This window comes from Pithys albifrons, chromosome Z, assembly GCF_047495875.1.
Source record: "Pithys albifrons albifrons isolate INPA30051 chromosome Z, PitAlb_v1, whole genome shotgun sequence".
In the NCBI taxonomy this organism is placed as follows: domain Eukaryota; kingdom Metazoa; phylum Chordata; class Aves; order Passeriformes; family Thamnophilidae; genus Pithys; species Pithys albifrons.
Window position 1 is genome coordinate 70,189,825 of NC_092497.1, and position 16,277 is coordinate 70,206,101.

Below are 16,277 nucleotides of genomic sequence, written 5' to 3' on the forward strand. Positions count from 1 at the left end.
GTGGGAGTTTTTTGTTTGTTTTTTTATCAGGCAAACTTATGGGTAGAACAAACTGTCTCTTTGAAGATGACCTAGAACATTCTAACAAAACTAGGGACAACTGTAAGTTTTCTGTGGGTTTGGTTTTTTGGTTTTGTTTGCTTTTTTCATGAAGAATCTCTTCTCCCAAATTAAAGGTCCCACCTTTTTATTTCTATTTAAAAAAAAGGAAAAAAACCCCTAACAACCAACAAAGGGGAAAAAGCACCTGGGTTTATTTTGTTAAAAAAGAAAAGAAAAAGATGATATATATATATATGTATATTTATGAATATATATATATATATGTGTGTGTGTGTGTATATATATATATATATAAATATATATAAATATATACATATATATATATATATATATAAAGGGAGACTGTGTATGGCAGTTCAGATGTAGTGGACCTTCTCTGACAGCTGGCATTGTGCTGTGTCCATCCTTGAGCTAATCTACTGAAGTGAAGGGAATGTTTTTATGCAGATTGGGGTTCTGACTGTGCCGGTTTCGGCTACGAACTGATGAGAACATCATGTTGCACCCAGGGACTTTGCATTTGTGCATTTCTCGCAAGTGCACCGTTTTATAGTGCACTCTGAGAGTTCCCTTGTTGCTGTACATTTTGTGGCAAATGTTACACATTATCCCACCGTTGCTCACCGAAACACTGTTGAACATGAGGGATCCTGGGACATCGGTGCCCATACCTACAGCTAAGGCAGGGGCATCTGCTTTGTGGGCAGATTCCCCGCTGTCACTTGCCCCATCAACGTCGTCCAGGAGAATACCCTCATCACTTCCTGCATCAGATTCTCTTGAGGAATGGATACTGCTGCTGGACTGGATGCTGGAGGTGGTGCTCAGGTCTAGGACCATATAGTCTTCTGCCATGCCCCTGCCGTACCCATTCATATGGGAATCCTCAGTACCAGCAGGCGAGGAGGTGTCTTCCCTTATGTCAAGCCCCATCTGATGCTGAGCACCATAGATCTTCACCAAAAATTCATCGCGGAGGTCCTTACTAAGAGAAGGCTGTGAAGTGTCCAAGCCCATGTCATCCAGTTCTTTGGTCAACAGTTTACGATGCAGGTTTATGTTAGCACTGTGTCTGGGAAAGGAAGAGGGAAGGGAGAATAGAAAAAAAATGTACAGTATTTTTTGATTAAACACAGTCATTAAGCATCAAATACAAATTCTAATTTATCAATAATTTATTATAAAAATATCCCCATTTATGTTTCTTGCAAATTTCAGCCTTGTTATAAGTGAACAAATTGCAACACAAAAACTAAACAAAACGAGCAAATTACCCTCCCCATATTATTTTTCTTTTCAGATGCTGCTCCTCAACATTAGTACCCAGCAGCAGCTACAACCCTTTGATTTGATATTTGCAAAATAATAAATTGTACTAGTATAAAATACAAAATGCTGTTCTTGGTTCCTGCATCTCTGCTAACCTGCCTAAAAGCCTTGCTTTAAGAGAAAAAAATATGGAATATCTGTGTGTGTTTCTATCTGTGGATCTGTATCTTTATATATTTATACATACATAATATAAATATAAATGTTAATATATATATCTATATATATGTACTCACATAAGACTGTAAGTGAAATATAGGAAGAGAATAAAATAAAAGGTAACTGAATGATATATAGGCAGAGGTCCTGATTCAGGTAATTTAATTCTGCTAGAAAGTGATTCAAAATTGAGTGAATTCACAACAGAGAAGACTTGAAGGGTTTAAGAGAACAAGTCTCTGAAATCTACATATAAGTTTCCGAAAATCTTAGCCAAAGTCAGTGGTTCCATCCTTCTGGGCAGGAACTGCCACTCCTCCTTGTACTGTGTCTGATGCAGTGCTGACTGACCCAAACAGTGTAAAACAAAGGTACTAATGGCAGTGAGAATTTTGTCCCAAAATCAGTCAAAAAACTTAAGCATAGGCTTTGGTTTAGGTATTTCCTGAAGTCACTGCACATGCTCAAGAGACACTGGAAAACTGTTACTGACAGAAGTGATCTTTTGATCAGATCCCAAGAGATGCAAATTAAAATATTCTCAAGTGTTTTACAGGATCTGGGCCCTTGTTCTCGAGAAATGAAGGTCTACATTTGCAAATATTGTAAGACTTTGGGTTAGTAACTGTGTAAAATAGCCTATTATTTCAAATACTGCATTCTACTCTCCACTTTTGACATTGGCTTTATTCATTCATTGCAGTAGAACATCACTGATTTGCAATAGTGTCAGGAAACATTCTTTGAAAAACTGCATTTTTAGATTAACAATGCAACTAACAAACATGACAGACTTCAAAGACCTCTGACCACAGAGCATGCTCATTTTGTTGAAGTTCGTAAGAATAAGAAATGTATGTAAAGTTTTCAGTATTAGAAAACTTTAGGGTTCAGTTTTCAGAACGTGTAGCATTGCTGAGGAAATGACAATTATTTATTCAGTTTCTTTGGAGGGTAACTGGATTTCCAAGTCAGCAAAAAAAAAAGAATTAGCGAAGTTCTACTGCATAACATTCTGTGCAAGCTAAGGACCCAAACCCGCAATTTACAACATGCAGACTCACCAGTCTGTCTGCCCATTATAAATTGCAGATCAGAGCCCAAATGTAGGAAGGAAAAGAAAGGGGGCAGGGGGTGGGACGGGGGCAGGGGGGAGAGAAAGAAAGAGAGAATTTTAACATAGGAATAGTTATTTTGCAAAAAAGCACTAGGTATAAAATTGGCATGGGAACACATAACAATGATCATATACTTTATAGACATTCAGGTCCTACAGTAACAAAAAGGGAGAAAAGGAACAATAGCTATTAGCAATATTTCCTTATTGGAAGCTTTTAGTTTAAGAAACCCTTTGAAACATACCTCTCAACCAGCTGAAGTGCCAAACATGGTACAGCAATACATTGCAGATAAGTGAAGAAAATGCAAATGTAGGAAGCTTAAATTGATGTGGAGTTAATTTCTGTAATTTTTATTACTTGCTTTGTGATTCATCTATACGTTGCACATAACTTATTGGAATAAATAAAGCAAACAGCAATAGAAGTGATCTGTCCCACACACCAGCAAATGCGGGTAACTGTTATCTGACATAACACTGACAAGCGGTAATTGAATTGTGTATGCTTGGGATGTGATTATTCCAGTAAGGAGGAGGGTCTAGAATGGAAAATTTCTTTCCTAATGAGAGAGAGTTGAGAGGTATGGGCAAGGGTGGGAAAAAGTGGAGAGTATATCTTGCTTTTCTTCTACATGGGAAATACTGCTTTCACACAAGCAAGTATAGCACCATTGCTTTTTTGAGGCGCGGAAGTGTAATTATGCATATCCCCACACTGCACTTAGGAAGGCTGAGCTTACCTTGTGATAAGATCAGCTTTCTAATCTTTTGCTAAATTGAGATCACAAAAGAGAGAGAGAAGAGAGGAGAAAAGAGAAAGAAAGGGGGAGGGGGAGGAGAGAGAGAAAGAAAACAAATTCACATTCCAATCCAGACATATCTGGTTAAAAAAATAAATCTGAAACCAATAAAACATAGACTAAAAAAAGTCTTGACTGTGAAACTGGGTTTTGTCAGCTGTAGTATCACTTATACTGTTTTCCTGGTGAATACTGACTCAATCACACTATATAGAAAACATAAAGCAAATTAATCAAAGCATATTCACAGCATCCCCATTATCATCCACAAATGAGTTCTGAACAGATGCATGCAGTGGGCACACACATGAATGATAAACAGTAGTTCTGATGGTCCCTTGCCTTCCTGGTGTCAGTGTGCAGCTCCATGTAAAATTGCTAAGTGCAATACAGGAAACACTTACTGTGAAGGCCTGTCCACACTGGCCAGTGTTACTAAATGACCATAAAAACACATTTGTGCTTATCATAAATCTAACTGTGAACTATTCATAAAGCACTCGTGTGTCTACTAATGATTGTTCTCCTTCTCTCCCCTTCTCACTCCTGTGGTATGGGAATTTGATGCTGCATAGAAGCTAGTCAGGGTACCTGTAACTATTGCTTCCATGCATTTGTGCTTACTGTTTCCCTTAGTTTGCTACTGAGAAAAACAGCGGTCAGGTATGCAGTGAGAACAACTTCCACATTCATAATTGCCATGTTACAGAGGGGCCACTGAGCCCCAGATAGACAGAGGCCATTCTAAGCGAGAACAATGTAAGGATGCAAACCCTGCTGATGCTCTGATAAGAAGAGATGCCCTCTTATTCAATTCTCACTTACAGCAGTAACAATCAGTAATCTAGTTAACGTATGTACCAGCCCATAATATCTGTCAGGCAAACGATGTGCAGAAATGTGCGGACCAGTTCTGGCACTCTGCTCAGTAGTGTCCCTTTTCCGCTGTCAGCAGTACTGTTGGATTCTCCTAATATAATTACGCTGACTTTTATTCAATTAAGTGCCATTCCTAGCCTTAAAAAGAAGCTACTTTATCAATTGATTCAGGTGTAATTTAATAATAAAGATGAACTCATGGCAGTGCATTAGCTCTGCTGTTCATAACTTCTGAACATAGGTTCATTCATAGCAGTCGATTTCCATTATGCAACCAAAGTTCAAAAGAATTGATTCTTTTACATTCATTTCTTAATCTATTTCACTTGTGTTTAATACTGTTCCTAAATATAATATGTGAAAACATTCTAATAGTGACAGGAAGAATGAATAGTGAAAAAAAGTTCATTTATTTGGACTCTGAAGTTCTGAAATCTTTTAACAAAACCAAAGCACAGAACCCCATCTCCACACAAAACTGAGATACTCATCCTAATCCAACTCTTTCTCTCTCTCTTTGTCACTCCCAAAGCCTCGGAAGTCCTTTCAGCAGTGGCTGAGGGCTTGTCATGACCACCTTGTCATCCTGTTCACCTGCTACTCCCCACGGCACTTGCAGTTTCTTGATTTCAGCTATTCTGTTCCCTGACGTGATTTACAATGCTGCTTACCCCTTCCTCCTCCAGATACTGCTCCCAGGTATGTGTAAACAGTGGTCTCTCAGTAAGCTGAGGCACAGCTTGGGCACAGTAATTTATGTCAGTGCATGAACACTGCCATTAAACAGGCAGAAAATCCTGAAATAAAATATGTCAAAACCAGCTAGCTTCAGCTTGCCATGGCTTCATTATTCTCCATACTTGAGCTAGCTAATTTAAGGCCATCTCTTGTGTTCTTTGCATTGCAGTTGCTGCTGTATCTGCAGGGAACAGAACTTAAAGAACATAAATGATTGGCAGAGGTTTATGTATGTGTATGACAAAACAAAATATTTGACCTGATTAACTCCTTTGAATGACTCTGAACTTCTTAGACTTGCTTATTTGTACATCAACTACCAAAATGGCTCTTGATCCTGGCAGTGGAGATGTTGCTTAAAGATAGCTGGTGACTGAAGTCTTTCAGAGAGAAATATGAGTTTAACTAAAGGCATAACTCACTCAGCTCCAGTTACCATACCTACCCATCCTATACAACAAGGGATAGTAAAGAGGGTTAATTCTGATAATACTGTGTGCCAAAGAACATCTGAACACCTGTTTAGCTCTGTACTACATGTCATGTACCCTTAAAAATGAGTTTCAAATATAGTTTGTTGTAGCAAGGAAGTTTAGCAAGTTCTGGTTTACTTTAGGACGCTGAATGCCTAATTTTTTCCATGTAATTACCAGTCTTTCAAGTTATTATTCATTAATTAGACACATGGTGGACACTATTCACTAGAGTGAATTCAGCTTTAAAAATGGATCTCTGCTGCTGTAAGGCTGATAATGATAATGACGATACACATAAAATCTGTAGTTGTGATGAAGTGTCAATGGTATCCCACCTTCCAGTTCACTACTCCTCTTTAAGACAGGAATTTTGGTAGCAGTGCAATGCATGATGCTATAGCAGTTACAGCAGCTCTTTGACTGTGGGCATGATCCCACTGGTGCTAGTATTTTCCTTCCCTTATGAAGTTTGTGGAAGTATTCCACCATAATTAGAATTCATTGTTCGTCTCACCCTACCTACTATTAGCAAGCTTCTTGGTGAGACATGCATTACGCATCAACAGAAGGAAAGGGTTTGTAAGCCTAGGAATTATGGTCAATCAAATGTACATTCTATTTATACAGATCATAAATCCAGACTGGGCTCTCTTCAGCAGTTTCTTTCTACACTTGTCAGTGAATCCGATTTTCTTAATCTACTGTCCATTTGTTGGAAAGCAAAAATATAATTGCCACTTTAGTTTATTTTTATTTAATCAGTCTTTTTATTTCTTTCTGAAGCAAGAAGGAATTTATCAGAGTTGAATTTATCCTGGCATAAAAATTGGCATAACTTCTATACATGACTCAAGGCCAGCTTTGGATGCACCACAGCTGCAGTCCTATCTGCACTGGGACAAGCCTCATCTCTGATGTACACAACAGAGGTAGAGAATTTGGATTATTAAAAGAACTGTTTGTCTAAATTCAAGTATTATAGTGGGCAGAAAACCAACTGCATGAAAAATTGGGTTGAATGTGTTGCTCACAATTCAGGATAGGACAGGTTGTTGAAAACACAAAGCATTTTCTTAATTATTTTAGCAAGAGAAAAGTATTATTACACTTAAATATTAGGGGATGAGAGATAAAAAGAGAGTGAGAACGAAACAGAAGCGTAATTGTTAGGGCGGTCATTTAGGGACTAAGGAAACTGACTTTCCAGTTCTTGATCCAGTCAGAGAGAAGGGACAAACCAACTGATGTCCCACTTAGTTGTCCCAGCTATTGTCCCCTTGCTTCTTTGACTAAAAGGGATAAAGTTCCTTGAACAAAATCTCAGTCAAACATCAAAGCACACTGTATTGCTCATTAAAATTTTGAAATTATCCATTTCAAGATTTCCAGTTGTATCCCACCTTTCATCCCATGTTTCCAAAAAAGCCACTATCCCAATTTCTTATGCTTCAGATGTTTTGAAAATGCCTTTCCTGGCAATAGCACCCAGCCCTACCATTCTAACACTGCAGAGAAACCATAAACAGGACACCACAGCAGGGAGCCATCAGTCTTGTTCAGCTTTGGTATAAGATCAATAAGTGATCCCAACATTAAGTAACACAATAAAATTATATTTGGAGACTTAATGCATTAAAAGTAAACATAAAATTATTTTCTGTTAAATTATGTTTTTTCCATGTGATATTAGATTTTTAAAAAGAAGAGAAAAGGTAATATGGTCTTCAGTAGTTTGAGGAAGGTTCTGTTAGAAAATCAAACCCAGAACACATTTCTCTGGTGATTTATGTATAGATTGGCAAACTTCTTATTAAAGTTGGATATGGAAGTAACTGCTGTAGTTGTACAGGGCCCATAAGAACTATCATCCAGCGATACTTAGTTTAAAATTAAGCTCTATCAATCTGATTTAAAATATAAACAATGAAACTTTCATTATTCCTCCTATGAGACTTTTTCCACATATCTGCAGCTCAGTATTCAGCCTACATTTTCACCTGTAATGAAATGTTAAAGGAAAGTTCTCTTTCTTACTCTTCACCTCCAAGGCTGTCAATTAAGGTTTACGGTTTTGTTTTAAAATTTTACCTGATTTTAACAGCTAACACAATTTTATGTTATGGCAAAGTATTGTGGTCATACCTCAATTTCATGTCTCTTTCCTACTTATTTAAGTCTGAAACTCATAGAAAGGCTCAGAGTACACAAACATAACAGAAAGTAAACCCAGAATTTTATGCTTTCTCAGAATCTCTGCAGACTGGAAGTTCTGAGTTTCATGCAGCTAAAATCAAAGAACCAGAAAATAAGACTCTGGCTAAATATAACTTTATATATTTATGAGAAGGATATGGATTCAATTCTGACATTTCTTCAAGAATGAAGCAGCAATCATTTCCCTCATTTACTTAAAAGAATCAACAACGAAACAGTTCCTGGAATTTAATTATTAACAGAAACCCTTAAAAAATTTCTCAGTTACTGTTCTAATTTTACCACTCTATCAGTCTTTGATACAGGGTTTGTTTGTTTGTTTTAATTAAAAAGAAACAAAAAAGTCCATAAATCTAAGCAAAGATAATAATGATTTGAAATCCTGATCTGACCGAAATTATAAAATCACATTTATCTGAACAGGGCCAGGGTATTAGTTTGTACATTAGTTCTTCCGTATGTTTGATCATGTTTAATTTGCCTCTAAATGTAAGGGGGAAAGTATGTATAGGGGCTAGACTGTAGAATGAGTCAAGGCAAAAATACTGTACTACCCAATGAAACTGTAGCATTTCTACATGAACAGGGCAATAGCATCAGTTCTAGAGGCTTTAAATTGCATAGAATCTGAAAAATATTAACCTTTTATAGGAAGAAAATCAAAAGGTAAAATACAGTTCAGCACCTACTAAAAATAAGTAAAAAACCCCGTACTTATTAAATAAAGGAAATAAAGGACAAGCAAGTTGTTGCAAATTAAGGATGTGGAGCCCAGTCATTTTAATCCCTTTCAATATGAAACAAATCACTCACACTGGTCACGAAGACAGCTCCCTCTACACTCAAATTATTCACTTGAAGATAAGCTCCCATCAAACTCTTTAGGGGTTTAACTAATTTACTGCACAGATACGGCACGTCTGTTGTAATAACAGGTAGGATGTATTGGGGTCGACCATTTATCAGAATTAGACTTCTTTTTTCAATTCACAGTGAATTATGCTGCCTACACTGCTCCTCTTTCTCAGAGCTTCCCATCCCCTTACGGCCCCTAATGTGGCAGGCAAACAAAATTGACAGTCTCATCTTGTCAACAAGGGGTGATTCTCCTGAGAAGCCATTTAACTTTGCAGAGGAAGCAATGTATTAATGTGCCTATCCCAGGAATGTTAATCATCTTCAAGCTCCCTCTAACTCTGACATGAACAAAATCACCAAATTTGTTTACTAAATGAATCGTAATATGCTAATAAGAGTGCATGACATATATGGTAAAGCTAAACAGATGGTTTGTTTACTTCACTTTACAACTTTACAAATGTTGTAACTCTGAAGATGTTAGTGAGAATTATTGGTTTGTTGGCAGTGGCAAACATACCTTTTGCATACTTAATCCACGGTTAGCGTCAGAAAACAATTTGTCATCACCGTGGAATGCACAAAAAATGTTAATGAAGAGATAGCATTTGGGAAGGCAGGATAGCTGGCTGTGCAAACAAATACTAAGGTTAAATGTGAAACTAATATCTCACGTCAATGTTCACTACCAAATAATTTTAATGTAAAATCTGTCAGGTTTGGGATTCTTGAAAAGCCCAATAATACAGTACATACTTGTTGCAGTGTTCAGTGAGATGGTCCCTATGGCGTGAACAGAATTACACTTTCACAACAGTTGTGTGTGCTCAGAAGCACTGAGGTCATGTCATACTCTTAATATATTACTATTGTTGTACATTAAAGATAAAAAAAATATTACAAACAAAAAGCACAACCACTGGCATAGTTGCCAAAGTTCACTCAGAAGAGATCAAAACTGTGTTGTAACACTTCAACCTCTCACTTTACAAGCTGCCTGGAAGCAAAACAGACTCATTACAGAATAGCTGGCACTCTTGTCTAATACCTGGAGTGGCTGAGAAAATTTAGAATAAAAAGATTTGTCTGACAATATTTCATAAGTGAACTTGGTATAGCAATGTTACATGCATGAGGTCATCATACATATGTCAAAGTCTCTGATGGAAATAGCAGGTGTGGAGCACCACTAGAATCAGTCCAAAGCTGTTTCTACAATCTACACAAGCTCTACAAAAAACTTAAGCCATGCAGATGATGTATACATAACCGTGCACTGCAGTCATGTACTAGGTCCCCATCTCAGCTGTGCTGAAGTATTTTCCTGGTCCTTCACACAAGATGTATTTCTCCTTAACAAGTAATGAACCAACATCCAGGTAGAATCTGTTGCCAAACTGCAGGCGTTAATATTTTTTTTCCATCCTAAATCATCTAACTATTACATGATCCAAGTATTGCAGTAAGAAGTTTTCATCCTTCATTTTATTTTACTGTTACAACAGACATACAAAATGTGATAATTTTGCAAGTCTTTACACAAAGTCCCTGTGTTAGGTTGAGCTGGCAAAATCCACATCACACTATCTGGGCCTGCCAAACTGAGGCCTACTAAAATTAAGGCCTAAACTACCACAGCCTCTTCAGTTCAGTGTTCCACTCATTAATTTTACTAAGCTTCAAGTTTGAGTAAAAGCAGAAATAAAGATAACACTCTGTCAGAACTGCTAGTACAAACTCTGTTTTCAAACCAATTCTTTCCTCTCAGATATTGATGCACAGCAACACTTTATCTTGTGATTTGCTTAGAAGGTTCACAAACTCTTTACTGACTGCACCTCAAGTTCAAATTCGTAATAAAACCTCAGATCTGGGGATAGTTTTCTACAATTTCAGGTTCTGCAGAAAATCTGAAAACCGTTAATTTTGGTCACAATGCAACAGCAATTCTAATTTCTAAATTTTTTTTTGGGTCAAAAAATGCTGATTTATTTCTATAATACCAGAGAACTATATAACCAAATAGGATGTGGCACTTCAACAGGGTTCCTCTGTTAAGAATTTTACATTACTAAATAAGTACTCCTACCAGGTCAACAGATAGCTGATTATCCTATAACCTCTCTTCACTGATGCCCCGACTCCTTAGTAATTTCAATCCTCCAAGATTCTTCCATATGTACTATTGTCAGCAGTTATTAAATTCTCAACTTTTTACTCATCCACAAGAGACTGTACAAAGATATCTAAGTTCAGCTTGCTGTCCAAGGATTATGTTGGAAGAAACATTAGTGGCCATCCTAGCCTGGCGCTTATATCTCATTTGAAACATCTACTCATTCCTGACCAACAAAAAAAATTTCAATAAAGTACTTTTACTGGTTTAACAGCAGCGAGCTCCTGGGATTGTCAAAGTGCTCAGTCTTTTCCAAGGAGAGAAGGAATCAGCAGCTCAAATATAATTAACCTTCCATTCTCAATGCAAACTGCCACGCAGAGGAGCTCTGCAGTCTATTAGTGAAGTTATAACGGCCAACAGGCAGAGGCAAAATTGGTCAAAAAGTTGGCTGCTGCTGTCATATTTTTAGAATTATGATTAATGACACTAATAATGTGGATGATTACTGATATGTGTATCTCCTGCAGTTTATCATATTGCACTGGCTGCCTACGTCCACAATAAACATGATGCTATCATTTACCTCTTTATTGAAGGCAATCCTTCTCTTGAAGGAGCACATTCTAATTACTTTGTAATGTTTTATGTCTTAAACATTTTGCAGCTCTGGACCTTGCCAACTGCTTCATGTCTACCATTGATTAATTACAGAATGTTTAATCAAAATTTAGAACCTAATGCAGTCATTTATGATTGTGCTGCAGTGCCAAGGTAGTTAGGCTGCTGTCCCAAGCTTGGAGAGTGCTGCATTCAAAATTAAACCCCAGAAACATGGAAGATGCCAAAGATTTTACCTCAAGTGATTTGAGTTTAAAATCTTACTTCAGTCGATGAATGAGAGACACCCACTCAAAAGGGGGGGTGTCTTTCTTGTGCATCTATGTGTGCTTGCATGTTCCTATCACAATTTCCTTCTTCTTTAAATATCTTTTCTTTTTCTGCCATTGTTGCCGCAGTTGCAGTTCCTTTACAAGCCTTTCCTCTGCTAAAGCTCTTGAAAACACCAGTCAAGAGAGTGTAGTTTTGAAGTGGTTAAACGAGTGAAAAATTATTTGCAGGGACAAACACATAAGTTTTTTTTAATGTGGATTTTTATGGTACTGTCATACAACCATTCACCGTTGAAGTTAAGTGTTTTTTTAATACCATTACTGAACTGCTGAAATGGATGCTAATATAGCTTGGAGTGCTAATGTCAAATCCTGGTAATAAAAAAGACAGACTGCTGAATGAAATAATTTCAAGTAAAAAATAGAACAAAAGTGCTCTCACTCTCGCTCTACACTTTTATTGAATTGGGACTGACTGAGCCAATTGCTTTAGAAGTCTGTAAAACACAATTACTAGTGAGCTGACTGACCCAGCAGTGCCCCTTCTGTGACAGAACAGACTAAAAAGGCTGCAGAATTAGTGCTGCTCCCTTATCTGGCTATCAGACCTGGGAGAGATACAGCACAGGATCTGTTATCCTTTCTGCCAGAGCCTCTCCTCATGAAACCTTGGTTCTGTCTTGCATAATATATCATCTGCATGCATCTTCTCCTTGAAAGAAGGCCTCATTTACTTTTTCTGAGAGGGAATTCAAGTTCTTTTTCTATCCATTGTATTTTTAGGTCCTTATCTAACAACACAGCTATATATAGGTTTTTCTTTCAATACACGCATCCACAGATAGACACACATATATAGTTGTTTGGGTTACTTTTATTTTCACATTTTGTGTGTAAAATATAGAAGTACAATGTAAGATTTATAGGCAGCACAATTAACTATGTCCCATTGGTATTTTCAGTTGTAAGTGGCTGGACTGTAATTGCTTTTTTATTCTGGCATAACAAAGTAAAGGGGAGAGAGAGAAAGAGAGGGGAAAGAGAGGAAGCAGGACAGAAAAGAAAAAATGTATTGAACTGAAGCAGGCAACACTTTTTCCTACTTAATAAAATAAGCAATGAAGTTTAGAAAGCACTAGAATCAAAATCAGCAACATTGGAAATAACAACTTAGAAAATTTTTAATTCACATCTTATGTTTCAGACTCATACAGTTTGACACAGACATATAACTTAGGGAAAATTTCCCCCTCTTTTTATTAAAAAACCCCCCAGACCCAAAAACAAAAACAAACAAACTAACCAACCAAACAAAAAAAAAATAAAAAAAGAAGGCAAACCCAAAATAACGGGAAAAGCTATCTTCATATTACAGTCCTTTTCTCTCTCCCCCAGCCTTTCCCATACAAAACAAGCCACTTTACATTTATACACAATGCTGACAAAGTCCTGCAATTCTTTCTTTTTTATGAAAGCGCACATTTCTGGCAAATCTAAAACTTTTTACTTTCTCTTCCAGGTCCATTTATATAAAGCTTGAAGGTGCCTTATGGCAAAAATGTTAAATTATTTCTTAGACAGATCATTTAAAGCTACACTTTTAGGGCAAGCTTAAAAGTGAAATGTTTGTCATTAAAAAAAATAATTAAAAAGTTTGCTTAGCACAAGGCAAACTGTTATTATAAAAGATGTTGCTGGAAAGTAGGAAGCCCTACAAAAAGCCTTAGATTTTCTTTAGAATTGGTGGGCTTAAAACTTCTTCCAGGAAATACCCAGTGTTTGCCACTAAAAGATCAAATTGTGATGAGCCATAAGTGGTATCTCACCTGAGGTATTCTTGGGTTACCTCAGGTCCCAACAGATCATATGATGCAGCTCTAGAGGTATCATTAGAGAATGTTTTATGTGTATGTGCTGGATGTGAAGGAGTGGTTTACACTGTAATACCGACAGCGTAACATCCTCAATACTGGCACATAATGTGTGGCACTGGTTTCCTGAAGATGCAAAGGACAGCAAACTATGGGTACTGCAGATCAGGATCAAGGGGTAGTAAAAAGCTGTGAACAGTGTCTTGCAGTACACTTGCACTCCCTTGACCCTGTTGAGCACCTAAGTTTCATTCATAACTCTGCAAGTCTTCCTTCAGGATCATCCTGAGACAGTTAGTTAGTGATGTGGTTATCTCTACCCTTAACTGTTTCTACCTTAACAGTATATTCCTGCAACTATAGGCTGTACTTCACAAAATTGCCATTGCTGCCTGTCCTATTTGCTAACCACTAGTAGCTTGTATAACCATAAAAAGATGTGCCAGATTTAGAGAGGCTGGCTTTGGGGTGTATTTTCACCAGAGCCCATAGATTACCAACTACTTTTGAGTAACATCTTTTAATAAGACATATTTCAATGGAAAACATTCTCATCTCACCTGTCTCACTAGCTAAGACCTATTTTGTCAAAAAGCAATGGAACAGATATCCAAATGAGATTTATTTTACTATACTGGTCACCTGCTACATAATTTTACTTCAAAAAGTATTTTGAAATGTCTGCTTCTGTCTAGATACACTGGTAAGACTGCACAGTACCATCCAAAAAAAGTGTTGTAGCTATTTGGAGTCACCTACACCTGGTAAACTTGCCCCCCCCCCCCCCCCACTTTTTTTTTTCCCCTTGGTCATTCCTATGACTTGCCTCATCAGTTTTCTTAATTTCAGGTAACTTCATGTTAATTTGTATACACCCCAGAACAGTCACTCTGTTCATGTTACAGTGAATGAAATGGCTAAAATCTAGGAGTGAAGGCATCATCATCATTAAAAGGAGAAGAAATGGCCTCAGTTACTAGTAATTTTTGGTTAGGCTGCAAGCTGTGATGTAAAGTTTGCTTCTTCAGTTGAAAGTTCCTCTTTTCAGACAGATGTGCACAGATGACGAATGTGTAATGAATGTATGTATGGTGGCATATGCCTGTCTGCTGAGTGTCTCTCTCCTTCACTGAGAGATGTAAACCCAAAGGGCAGTAAACATACAGCTGCTGCTGCCAGAAATGTGTCTTCCTTATCCTTCATTATTTCTCCCTTACACCTGAGAAAACCACATCTCTCAAGCTGAGGTGTCTTGTTCCATCCAGACTTTTGGAAGTAGTGCCCTGATACTATCTTCTGTCTGCAAAGTACAGCTTGCTTCACTTCAGCAGAAATCTTGAGCCTTCCACTGTTAAAAGAATAGCTAGACCCTTTCTCTGTAGGAACTAATGTGAGTAGTTTTGTTCACTCTGCTTCCAAAAGACTCTAGGGAAGATGGGATGTCTTTGTATATGGGGAACAGCTTTACATTTACTCAGATAAATGGAAGATACTCAATTTTATCCCACTCTCTGGAGAAGAGTTTTGATTCTTCCAGTTATTTCCTAGGAACCTAGGGGCACCCAGTATATTATGATAAGCATTCAAGTTCACAGTTCTGTCTTCCCAGATAACTTTCACCAAACATAAAACACACAGAACATACCCAGAAAAATTGGACAAAACACACTGAATATTTACACCATGTGACACATATCAGAGGAAAATATTGTTCGATGCATGTTTTGCTTTTGGCTAGTATTTTCAATGTTTTACTTCTACTTCCCAACTATCTTAATCCTAGTGTAGCAGTTTGGTTAAATAAGCTTTTTGGATCACTGAAAATTTCTTTGCAAGTTCACATAAAAATGAGACTTCTTGAACTGCACAAGAAACTGTACTCTTTTGAAGTGATATCATTTTGTGTACCAAACCAGAAGAAGATAATAGAGACAGCAGGTTACTTTAAAAGACAACAGCCACCTCTAATTCATACCCAACACAAATGATTACATGTAGTCAGAAAAAACCTCATTCCACACCAGAGTTGCTCTTCCAATATTTACTTACATAAGTAGCTTCTTGCTTCTATTTATTTATTTTCTTTTAAATAATTTTTAAATCTATGATGAAATTGGTTCCATGTATTTTAATTTTAAATCTGCTTCTTTCATTCACACTGGTGAGTATGCAATCAGACAGGCAGTCCCTGTTCAACATGACTACTCATAAAGGAGGTTAGATCACTAGATCTGTGTTAGAGGTGGCACAAAATGTTTCTTTATGATCCAGATTCTCTTGGGTAAGGAAGAATTATGTGAACATTAGCAATGACACACATCTTAGTGACTCTGCAAGAGAAAACCTAATGGTTCATTCAATTGTACTGGATATGCAGCTAGTCTCTTCATGGACTGAATCACATCCAGAAATGGTAGTACAGGTGTAAATGTGTTTATATTTTAAGAAATGTATCAGTATAATTTTGTATCTTGAAAAATGGTTCATCAAACACCTGTTTTAAAACTTGACTTTCTTCTTGCAGAAAATTCAAGTTGTATATGACAGCTAATTATATTTGGGGAAATACAGTAATAGCTATCCTGGACTGGTGCAAAGTATCTTATTTCTTGGAGCTAGAATTGTGTGCATTTATAGAAAATAATTCTCTAAAAAGTTATCTGTAGAAGATTCCAAGCATAGTAGGATGATGAAAAAACTTGGTACTGTTGTGTCAAGGAGGTGGTAACAGGAGGCAGGTAGCAGCTTTCTCACAACATCA

The 16,277-nt window shown here is 37.1% G+C and overlaps 1 protein-coding gene across 4 annotated transcripts in view; it reads right to left on the reverse strand.

Annotated features, from left to right (window-relative positions):
* BNC2 (basonuclin zinc finger protein 2) overlaps window positions 1-16,277 on the reverse strand; it is a 330,641-nt gene that overhangs the window by 10,067 nt on the left and 304,297 nt on the right. For 2 of the 4 annotated variants that reach the window (XM_071580800.1, XM_071580799.1), the window contains exon 6: window positions 313-1,135. In XM_071580800.1, the coding sequence (XP_071436901.1) occupies window positions 475-1,135 (661 nt within the window). In that variant the 3' untranslated portion in view covers window positions 313-474. Of the gene's footprint in view, window positions 1-312; window positions 1,136-16,277 lie in introns of those variants that run through there. The other 2 variants (XM_071580801.1, XM_071580802.1) reach the window with 2 other exon arrangements.